The 12,041-nt window shown below is 43.5% G+C and overlaps 1 protein-coding gene across 1 annotated transcript in view; it reads left to right on the plus strand.

The window, feature by feature from the left end:
* The window catches only part of LOC135202667 (BSD domain-containing protein 1-like), a 122,110-nt gene that overhangs the window by 65,379 nt on the left and 44,690 nt on the right, over nt 1–12,041 (plus strand). The window contains exon 5 of the mRNA XM_064232157.1: nt 8,568–8,750. Coding sequence (XP_064088227.1) covers nt 8,568–8,750 — 183 coding nt within the window. The remainder of the gene's footprint in view (nt 1–8,567; nt 8,751–12,041) is intronic.

Consider the following 12,041-nt stretch of genomic DNA (forward strand, 5'->3'; position numbering starts at 1 on the left):
TTATGCAATTTAAGGCTCGGGCCAATTACCATAACCTTAAAGTGCAAGGTGAAGCTGCTAGTGGGGATGAGAAAGCAGCGAGTGAATTTCCTAAAGCGTTGTCTGAGATAATTAAGGAGGGGGGGAGGGGGATTATTCTGCTCAGCAAGTGTTTAACGTGGATGAGACAGGTTTGTTTTGGAAGCGTATGCCTAACCGCACTTACGTTGCCAAGGAGGAGAAGTCAGCACCCAGTCATAAAGCCAGCAAGGAGAGGCTAACTTTACTTCTTGGGGGTAATGCTGCTGGCGACTTCAAACTGAAGCCCTTGTTGGTGTATCAGGCTGAAAATCCAAGGGCACTCGAGGGCATTTGGAAGGGTCAATTACCAGTAATTTGGAAGTCCAACAAGAAGGCATGGGTGACACTTGCAGTGTTTGAGGACTGGTTCGTAAACCATTTTGTGCCAAGTGTGGAGCGGTATTGCGCCTCCAATGGTATCCCCTTTAAGGTGTTGCTAGTGCTGGACAATGCCCCTGGACACCCTGCCCAGCTGGGAGACTTCAACCCTATTGTCAAGGTGGTTTACCTTCCACCTAATACCACGGCCCTTTTACAGCCTATGGACCAAGGAGTGATTGCTTCGTTCAAGGCCTACTACCTACGAAGGACAATTGCTATGGCTTTACAGGCAACTGAAACCAAGAAGGACTTGACTCTGAAGGACTTTTGGAAATCCTACAACATCCTTGATGCTGTAAAGAACATTGCTGATTCCTGGGAGGAGGTTAAGCAAACAAACATGAATGGTGTCTGGAAAAAAATTTGTCCTCAATTTGTGAATGATTTCCATGGGTTTGAGGACACAGTTCAGCAAGTTGTAAAGAACGTTGTTGCCCTGAGTAAGGAAATCAATTTGGAGATGGAGGTTGATGATGTTACAGAGCTGCTGGAGTCTCATGGCGAGGAGTTATCTGCTGAGGACCTGATACAACTGGAGAAGCAGATGATAGAGGAAGAAGAAGAAGCACCCACCCAGAGCCTAAGGCTTTCACAAGGCAGGACTTGGCAAGAGGTTTTGCAGAGTTGCAGCAAGCATTGGCAACTTTTGAGGCTCAGGATCCCAACTTGGACAGGTTCACTAGGGTTTCCAGAGGCATCATGGATTTGATGCATTGTTACAAGGAGATCTTGGATGAAAAGAGGTTGCTCTCTGTTCAGACTAACCTGGAGTAGTATTTTAAGAAGGTAGAGAGGCCTGCAAGAGATCCTGTACCCTCTACCTCAGCTGCTTCTGCTAATCCAGACTTGCCTGCCCCACAATCTCCAGCACCTTCTGAATGTTCTGCTAACCCAGACTCACCTGCCCCACAATCTCCAGCACTTTCTGTAGGTTCTGCCTCACCTCAAGACTCATCTGCCCCAGCATCTCCAGCACCTTCTGTAGGTTCTGCCTCACCTCAAGACTCACCTGCCCCAGCATCTCCAGTATGTTCTGCCTCACCTCAAGACTCACCTGCCCCAGCATCTCCAGCATCTTCTGGAGGTTCTTTTTCTCTTCACTAACCTCCCCCAGTCTCTCCAGCACCGCAGCTTCCTCTCCAGTGTGCAAGCCAACCAAATTAATAAAGGTAAGGAATTGTTCTCTGTTATTGATACGTATTTACATTAAATCATGTGGTATTTTTTAATTTTCCGACTTACGCTGAAAATCGTGTTACGACGCATCTTTAGAACGGATCAACGTCGTAACTCGAGGACCCCCTATATGGTCGTAGATGTGACGGGTGTAGGAACTGGTCTACGGATCAGATGCAGGCTTATATATTAAACATAGAAAAGCTCTTGCTTTAAAGAGTAAAGGTAGGGTAGCTTCAGGGACTAAACCCAATGTAGAGGAAGCTAGTGATTTAGAGTCAGTATTGTATAAAAAGTTAGAGGATAGGTTGACATCGAGTATGTCTGGGTTATTTACTACGATGATGTCAAAGTTGCAAGACAAGATGAAAGTTAGCAATAGGGAACAATTTACTAACTACTCTCTTCCAGCTCCCCTGCCTGTTCCAGAACCAGCCCTGAAGGGTGCCGGGGGTGATGGAGATCCAAAAACCAAAAGGGTAGGAACTACCGTTCCCCCCGGCGAGGAGCAGGCAGTGTCCGCAGCAGAATTCCCTTACTCCCTTATTCCCTTACTGAAAATGTAAGTCTGAAAATGAAATCAGAAATAGGAATGACGCAGACAACTAAGAGTGTTAGGGATCAGTTAGGCGAGGCACGGTTCCAAGGGCAGTTGCCTTTAGATCCTTTATTTAGTCCTGCTAGGTTAGGATCCTCATTGGATCAGAGATCTCTTTGTTTCCGGCCAATATTGCGCCGAAGGTAAAATCTGGCCTTCCTCCTTCAGGTAGCTTTGACTCGGTTCCGTCAGCGGTAGATACTCTGAGTGCCCCCTCCTCTTCAAAGGTTTCCTTTCCGTCTGGAAGTACTTCAGAACGTTTGCCCTTTGAGGATTCCTTGAGTGTTCCTCAATTCAGTTTAGCTGACTATAATGGTGATCTCTTAGGCCTTTCACAGGGTTATAGGTCTTTAGTTAGGCAGTGTTTTCTTTTGGGTCTCAGTAATATTCAAGACCATGTTCTTAAAAATTTCCCTGAATTCTGTAACGATATGTATCTAGATTTTCAAGGTGGTAATGATTCAGTTTGTTTTCTTTCCCTTAAAAGGATGGCTTCTAACCCTTCTATATCTCTGGGTTTGTCAGCTTCTCTTCCCCCGGTTTCGGGGGGTTCTACTTCAGTCTCAGAACATTTGGCAACCCCGCCTCAGGAGGGTCTCATGCCTTCTCCTTTGGTTTTCCCTTATGAGAGTACTTTTTCTTCTAACGCAGCTGGGTCGCGTTCTGCAGGTTTTTCCCGTTTGGGTGAGGTGTTGATGTCTTCCGTGCCTTCGCAGGTTACTTCTTTTGGTATCCCTTCGTCTTCCGCTGGTTTCAGTGTTGCTGTGGCAGGTGCCTTGGTTACCTGTCCACTTGTGCAATCACTGGACTGAGAGTAGTTCCTAGTGTATCTTCCTCTGTTTTCCTTTCTCTGTCCTTCCTTCCTAAGGTAGGAGATATTCTGCTGGAATTAGGTACTGGTGTTAATGTGGTGTTGGGTTTGGTAGCAGGTCTTCCAGGTTTCCAGACTTTGTCGGGTTCGATGGTTTTTCTCTCAATGTTCAGTCTTTAGGTGTAGGTCAGGGAAGGGTAGGTTTTCCGTCTCGTCAGGGTGGTATTCCGGGAGTCGGTCTTGCCTCTGCTTCTCCTTCCACTCAGGTGTATTTGGAAGATGCAGAAAGAGATTTTTCTGTCAAGGGTGAGGGTCCTCCTCCTCCATTGTCAGGCTGTCCAATGACTCAGAGACAGCGAGTATTGAAGAATGATAAACCTCGTTCACATTGTTTCCTCAGTTGAAATTTGATGAGGATCCCTTTAAACCTAGCCAAGCTATGTTTGGAGAACTTTTCTCTATCAAACCTCTGGTTTTGCATCCATCATGCAAGTTGCCTTGGTTTGGGTGGGTAGAACAAGCCCTGAGGTAGGCGGACTCTTGGTTAGCTGTGGTAGTGGGGGGTGGGTAGGCAGCACTCGGCTCTTATTCCCAGTCGTAAGCCATTGTATGGCGTAATGGGTAACCCTTCTTCGGGTTTCAGAGCACCTCTTAATGGATCGATGGAGGTGCTCCTTCCTAAGGTCCCTGCAGGTAACAAACTTGTTGGTATTTTGGTGAGAGAAGAAACCTTTAGGAATCAATCCAAAGCTCTGTGGCATACTATGTGGATGCTCTCGGGCCTCATGGGTTTCTTAAAACGGGACGGGTATAGTACTCCCTCGGATCCCATTTTGTTCGATAACCTCATCACGTCGGTGTCGATGGGCTTACCTCATCAAGCGAACGTCTCGGCTGGTTGTACTACCTTTGTCGGCAAGAAGAGGAGGGACCTTTACCTGGGCTGTCTCTCACCTCATTTCCCAGGTATTCACAAGTGAGTTTTGTCCAGGGCTCCGCTGGCACGCTGTGAAAGTCTCTTCAAGGAGGACGATGTATTATCTATGGTGAATTTTGTTTCCTCCATGTCAGTAGTCAAGTCTCAGCAAGCCATTATTCGGGTGGCTGCTCAGAGCACTAGGTCCCCTAAAGGTGCGCGTGCACCCTCTCCAGGTAAGCGCTCCGGTTCATCTTCCCCGGCCAGGTCTCCCAAGAAAGTCAGGTTTTCATCCAAACCTTCTTTTGCTTCCTCCAAAACCTCTTCTGGCAAGAAAGGTTTGTTCCTACATGTTATAGAAACCATTGGTCCTTACATAAGGAATTACTATTCAGCGCCAGCTGGACCGGTCGTAAGATTTACTAACAAGGTAGTTCAGCAGTAACTGCTTGTCTGATGGCCGGATTCCCACCCGACTGGAGGTAAACATACCACTTTGCTTTCGACTGCTGTCGGGTGAAGATGTGCCTGCCTCTGTCGTGAGATTGTTTCAAGCTTACTTACCTTTCAACCTGTTTCTTAGAATATTAGTGTGAAGTGACTGTAAATACTCCTATTTGTTATTTGTTTATTTTTTGTGGTATTGCATTGCTGGATTGACCATGCAGTCCCACGAATCGGAGAAGCCCTCGCGGCCCCCATCCAACCGGAGAGAGTGCCCTGGAGTGGGAGGCCGTAAGTGTGGGGCTTTCAGGTCCAGCGATGTTGTGGACCCTCATCCGCTGTGTACTAGGTGCCAAGGGCGTGAATGCTCTCGGGCCTTAACCTGTGATATTTGTGTCTCTTGGTCGGAGGAGCAATGGAAGCTGTATGAGAAGAGGAAGAAGCCACGTAGGGCGCCTAGGTTTTGTCGGAAAGGTCTCCCTCGACACCTTTTCCTCGTCAGCTCCTGCATATGGCTCTCTCCTCTTCAGGGGACGTGTCCCCCTCCGCCTCTTCACTCAATCTGTCGAGTGCAGAGGAGGGAGGGCAACATCCCAACCTGGAGTTGTACTTGGGGTCTTCTGTCTGCTCAGGGTGGGATCCTTCCCCTGCTGAGCGAACAGGTCCCCCCCCCCCATCCCTCTAACCCGACTGTTGCTTTCTCAGGTGTGTCTGCCTCTACAGGTGAGGATCTTCAGCAGGTGTGGCGCTCGCTGAGTCTTCCGGGCACTCCAAGTATTCAGGGGCTCATCCATCATCTTGCTGCAGCCCCAGTCACTCACGGGGTAGAGACGAGGACGACTACAACTGTGTCGACCCCGGGTTATGCAGCTCCGCCTCACTTGGTGTATACCCAGCACGTGACCAAGGTCATCCCCTCTGCTGTGGTACAAGCTCCGTTGCCGATCGTGCCCCAGAGGGAGTTGGTACCACCCCCCACCTGGTTTTGCTGTCCTCGCTCCTCCCCCTGATTTAGAGTGCCTGAGGAGCTCACCCTTAGATCGTTGTCCTGTTGCCGTCGCCGAACCTGCTGCCCCTGTTCCTGCCCATGGAAGTGCTGCTGCTCCTGCAGGTCCTTTTGGACAGGTGGAGTTGGGCCCAGTTGCCACCGCAACCGCCCCAGCACCAGCCTGGATGGGAGACCTATCTGCTGTCCTGGGGAAGTTGGTCCCACCAGACCGTTCACGTGTCGAGGCTGAGAAGAGGTCCCCCAGTCACCAGGAACAGCCTTGGCTGCTTCTTGGACCGTGGCGCGTCGTGAGGACGGTGCTCGCTCTCACCGCGTTAGTGGACGCTACCAGTCACCCGACTGTCGCTCCCACCGGGAGCAAGCAAGCAAAATGTCCCCCCTCCCGCCATCAATTTGTGTAAAAAATGCAGTAAGTGCTTGAAACATACATAAACAGTGTTACCTGAAGTCAATATACCTTCCTTATATTACAGTAACAAGACCAACATTATTACAGCAATAATATAGATATAAAAATAATAATAGCAGTAATAGTAGTAATCATAATAATCATATTATTATTAATAATGATAATAATAATGAAAATAGATGGAGAAGGTGAAGAGGCACAGTGTATTGTAAAAATAGTGGAAATACTGTTAGTGCTAGTGAGAATACTGTACACTTACCAATATAGCAATCACGGCTGAATGCAAGTTGTTTTTGATAGACTGGTTGGGACTCTTACTGGAGGTTTGTATGCGCACGATGTTTGGTTGCTTAGACACGCTTCATGTGGGGAAATTTTCTGATTGGGCAAGAGACACCCATGTTGGCAAGCACTGTGCATTCTCATTAGTTCACTCCTTCAGCCAGCCCATAAGCCTCTGTGGTTGATAAGCGCCACGGCAGTTGCATAGAGTGATAATAACTCTGGACATGTAATTACATCATTTCCTATGCATGTTCAGTAATTTTGACCATAAAGACAGTGGATATCAATTTTGCAAACGTCATAGCGAGAGAGAGGAAGAATTGCCAATTCTGCCAGTATGTATAACACTGTTTTGTTGGGAGTGGCACTTGAGCCCCTGTGGTTTTATGGCTCAAATTCTGTTTCTTTAATTTTTTAAAAATAACTGACTATAGAAATACATAAACATTGTAATAACAGTGTATCATTATTATTAATATTATGTTATACCAGTGGTGCCAGAAGGGTGCAATGGGATGTTGATTTTTGATTGGCTGCATACTCAAGACTGTCTGCTATTGGCTGCTTACTCGCTGCCTCAAGACAGTTGCTGGAGTTGTTGGTATATCTGGCATAGCCTTGATGATCGTCTCAGCAGTCAGTTGACATCATGGGAAGCAGCATTTTCATTGGCTCTTTGCTCTATGACATCATTCATGGTGTTGTCGTAGGAGGTTCCTTCATTTGGGATGTCATTATTGGGAATATTGTCAGTATTATTGCTGGTATTGTTTGTCAATACCATTGGTCCTTAGGTCAGGTTCCACTTTAAGCTCGTGGGAAAGGGGAAGCTTCTTGTGTCATGTTCAGGGAGGAGTTTTGCTTTTCAAAATGAATACAGGCAGTCCCTAGTTATCGGCGGGGATTCCGTTCCCAGGGGGTCTGCCGATAAGCGAAAACCGCCATTAACCAAGACTCAGTCATTTATGGCCCCATAATGGCTCTTATGGCACTGATATCCTGTTATCGGCACCATAAGCATCCTTATGGCTCCATAAACACCCTTATGGCACACCATAAGAGCCCTCATGGTGTCGATAACCAGAATTCGTCCCGTTATGGCACCATAAATTGTTGATTTTGTGGCGCTAGACAAACGCCATAAAACCAGATCGCCGATAACCGGGGACTACCTGTAGTGCCTCCAGCAAGTGCAGATGTCTCGGGCCAGGGGCGCTTCCAAGGATCGTAGTATTGTTGACAATACTATTATAGAAAGGAGTCTGGTTGTGGCTGGTGAGGGTGTGGCACTTAATGGCACCCTCCTGAGCATGACACGATTCTCTTTGCAAGTTGCATCATAATCATTCCAATTTAAGTTCTGGGGCATCCACGGAAGGGACATTGATATTGGTAGACTATGATGCTTTTCTTCAGGGGGTCTCATGCAGGCAGGAAAGGTTATTCCTCATAATAAGGTCAAGTGTTCTCCTATTGTCATAATAAATTACAAGGCTTATCTTCATGCCCTCCTCTGAACCAAAAGAAAAAGCAATCTTTTAGTTTTAGGCTCTTTATTTTTAATCCCAGGTGTTGGATTTCTGGGGAGTATGAAGGTACATTTATTGTACAGGAGCTTACCTTTCTATCATAGCTATTTATTTGTACTTGACTGTCTTTTTTGGGGCTTTCTGACCCAGGCACAGGGGTCTCACCACGCTAATTCTGGCTGAAAACGAAGTGGTTCTCTTTGCATGGCTGCTCTTGGCTTTACACACATGAGAACGCTACACTCTGAATGGAATCCACCTTCTGGTGGGAGTATTATCCAGGAAGGATTCCAGTTCAGGTAAGAATGTTTTGAGTTTCATACAAGAAGCCCTTAGCTTGCTTGGCTGAGCAGAATTTGTCTAGCTGCACTACCCACCATCCTTTTTCTCAATGTGGGAATCGGCTAACCTTTAACAGTAGGTAAGATTCATCCCAAATAATATAAATTTTCATAATGAAATTTATTATTTGGATACTTATCTACTGTTAAAGTAAACCCCACCCAGCCTCCCCACACTTAGTAGGCTGCTATGGAGAATTCTTAATAGAGCTAAAGCATTCAAACACACCTGGTGGAGAACAGGTGAACTAGAGAATCTTCTAGGTGAGGCAAGTGATCTTTTGTTTGAATGCTGACTCGCCTATCAGCACAGAGATATGAGCTAACTTTAACAGTAGGTAAGTATCCGAATAATAAATTTTATTATGAAAATTTATATTATTACTTCCATTTTTTTTTCTTGTAAAATGGTACATACTGTACCAACATAAACGGGTTGGGAAGCAGTCTTAGGTAGTGGGAAGGACTTGCCTTTGCAACTTTTTGTTCAACAATCAGACAATGGAAGGACCTACCTTCATTTAAAGCGTACAACATTTTTGAGGTAACTTAGAAAAGCTCTCTTTATTTATTGTATGGGAAAGTAATTGCTATTATTTTATTAACAGGCTGCCATTTATGCCATATCACAAGATGCAGCTACATTCCTCACTGATCCCGAAGGAGAAGAAAAGGAGTATGAAGAATGGCTTGGAACGTTTGATTTAGAGTCACATCAAACAGAGCTATCAGATCTCCTCGTAAACAATCAACCTCTTAGACATAATTATACTGCATTAGTTCCTGCGCAGGTATGTACAAGAAGTTAAATGGTTATAATCAATAATCCCATTTGTCAACATCACAGTAGCTTCTTAAAGTATTGTTTACTTTTACTTAATTAATATGGCTGGTTGTAGCATACATGTAGCGGTGATCTTGATCTGATCTTAAGTTTAAACAGTTTCTATTTTTTCATTTTGTACTTCAGTGTTATTGTAAATGCTAAAGTTTAAATAGTTATATTTAAACTTTAGCTTCAGTGTTATTGTAAATGCTTGTTTTTGTATAAAGGGAATATTTATACTGCACGAAGTTTGCTTCAAAATTATATCAGTTTGCATGATTATTTTAGTTTTAGTTTTGAAATGACTTTTTTTCATGTAGCATTTGTTAATCTCTTCTCTAAAATATAGCTTTTTCAATTGATTACCATTCATTTATTGTTGGTAAATCTTATTTTTATTTGCAATTTGTGCTATTATTTTCATTTAAATATCTCTGTGGATAGGTTTATGGCCTCTTGTATGTTGAAAGTGCAAATTCACTGATGTTTGCTTCCAAATGCTCAAGATGACTTTTTCTTCAGCATTTTTTTTACATTCAGTTGCATATTGCAAATTAAAGTTTATGATCCTTTCTTTACCTCTGAATGAGTGTTCAAGTTTTTTTGCTCATCTTGTGAATTGTATTACTTTTCCCCTTGTAGGGGATTGCCTTCAGTGCACCTCATGCAATGCAATGTAGGCATTACTTAAGGTTCTTTGTAGTGTCCCTTCAGCTCCTAGCTGCAACTACTTTAATTCCTTTTACTGTATCTCCGTTTATATTTCCTTTCTTCCATCTTACTGTGCACCCTCTCCTAACAATTGATTCATAGTGCAACTGCGAGGTTTTCCTCCTGTTACACCTTTCAAACCTTTTACATACTGTCAATTTTCATTTCAGCGCTGAATGGCCTTAGTTGCCTCAGTGCTTGGCATTATGCTTAAGATCTATAAACCTATAATCTATAAAACCTGTATTACCTTTCCCATTAATTGTGTCTGTGTATTTGTGGTGATCTTCAGTAGTTACTTTCTTGGTACATGTACTCTTGAGGGTATATAGGGATGTGTTTGCAACTCTTTCATGTCCTCTGCAGATAAGGATCCACATTTAAAGTTAACTTTGTCTAGAAGACAACAGAGCTCTCCACAGGATTTAGAAAGTTTATTTAGTGGTTTCTTTATGCTAAAGAAGTCCTTACCATGATCTTATTCTTGAGATTTATGTGGATATCTTCTTGCATTTTTCGACAAACCATATTGTTGCTCCTATAGTAATAAAGACTAGTTTCTTCAAATGAGTCTTAATTGTCCTGGATGCCTCCTCTTTGATTGAAGAGCTAACTTTTAAATTAAATTACAGTAAATTTAATTTAATTGAAAGTTAGTTTAGTTTAATGCCTTTGGAGCATGATTGGTGTCATATTTAGTGTTTAAACTCTAGAAATAAGCATTTAGTATTGGCATTTTTAGAGACCGTGCCAAACTTATTTACTAAAATTCAACTTGCGCAAGGGGCTCTGGAACCTAACCTCGTGTAAGTTTGGGGCATGGCTGTAATTGTACTTAACCTAATTTATGAGTACTACTGCAGTGCTGTCAAAGCCTGGTATCTAAATGTAAATTTACTCTGAATATTTTTTATTGTAAGAAGGGCTTGGTAGTACCATCATATAAGCCAAGTTTTCCATTTGGGTACTTCGTAGTTTCTTAGCATGTTACATCGTGTACGTACTAGTAAGATTCCCCATTTATCTGTTGTTGCTAGTTGAGGCATATGTGTCAGAGCATGATTTCCTATCTTTGAAGCAGTGACAGTGGATGTATTTGAGAAATCCATTTCATCAATGATATTGATATTGACCTTTAGGATTATTCAAGAAGTGGCAAATAAATTTGACTGACTAAAAGTGAATAACTTCTCATGTGCCCTCCATAGGATTCATCAAGTTTGAAGATAATCAGCCTCATGTTAGTGATTGGCACAGTATATGTAAAGTAAAATAATTTTCGTACAAATGCATTTAACATAGTATTGCAATACACTCCCTGAACACCTGAATTAGCCCAGGTCACTGACCAGCCCGAACTATATCCCCACAGATTTACCCACTAAGTGGGTAATTTTAACTGTCAGCACTACCAATGCTGCAGGTAAAATCTAGTCTAATGAGTTACCTGAGGTCCCGTTGGCAACACTGCAGCAAATACTGGCCGCTAGAGCCCGATAACCTCAATTGTTTTCTGTTCGCGGTACTGTTAGAACGTGTCCTGCAACACATGAACTTTTTTGGTCTTTGACCCGACCCCCACATATGTTTGGCCTTGGAATTCTGGATTACGAGCTTGGCATTGTATTACGACTGCACTCTTAGTTTTTGCTGTAGTATTTTGATAGATTTGGATTGATTTGGAACTTCTCCTGGTATTGACTAGCTTGAACTGGATGTAAGATGGACAAGCTACATAAAGAAACACCGTTAGCCAACACCTCTACGTCTACTTCGTCTGCTATGCCTTCTGAGCAAGCTGCTGGCGATGTGGGAGCTCATCAGTCGTGCTCTACATGCAAGCAGAGGATGAGTACCCTAAAAAATGACAGACATTCCTTATGTATTACTTGTAGGAAGGTTCAGTCCAGCGTCAGACAGAGGTGTGAGGAGTGTAGAGATTGGTTGTTAGAACAAATGGAGGATTACTCAAAACATAGGAAATATCCAGCTTCTAAAAGCAAGCGGAAGGCAGGTGTAGAAACACAAGCAATATGTAAAAAAGCACTGGAGTCAGCTAGGATATTAGAAGACAGATTGTCATCATTATTGATGGTCAGTTATTTTGTGTGCTTTTGAAGTTGTTTGAATTATTGTTAATATTGTATGTTTGAAGGTTGTTGTGCCTGTGTTGAATTTGTTGTGCTTGTGAGTTCTGTTGTGTTGTAGATGAGTTGTTGGAGTTGTGAGTTGTTGAGTGATGATGTTGGTGAGTTATTGTGATTCCTTGATGTTGTAGGTTGTGTATTGACTTGTTGTGTTATTGTTTTTTGATGTTGTTAGTGATTGTTTGATGCAGTGGTCTTTTGTTGTATAGTTATTGTCCTTGTTTGGTTGTTTGTGTATTGTGTTACAACGGCCGTATCCAGCGGACAGTGCAGCTCCTTGCCCTGAGTGTGTCAAGTAGTTAGTAAGTATACATGTTTTGAGAGTTTTAGTTTTTTAGTTTGTGATCCCGCCACGTTATAAGTGATGCTAATTGCTCTTTTTCAGCCCCCTGCCTGTT

This window comes from Macrobrachium nipponense, chromosome 24 (genome assembly GCF_015104395.2).
Source record: "Macrobrachium nipponense isolate FS-2020 chromosome 24, ASM1510439v2, whole genome shotgun sequence".
NCBI lineage: Eukaryota > Metazoa > Arthropoda > Malacostraca > Decapoda > Palaemonidae > Macrobrachium > Macrobrachium nipponense.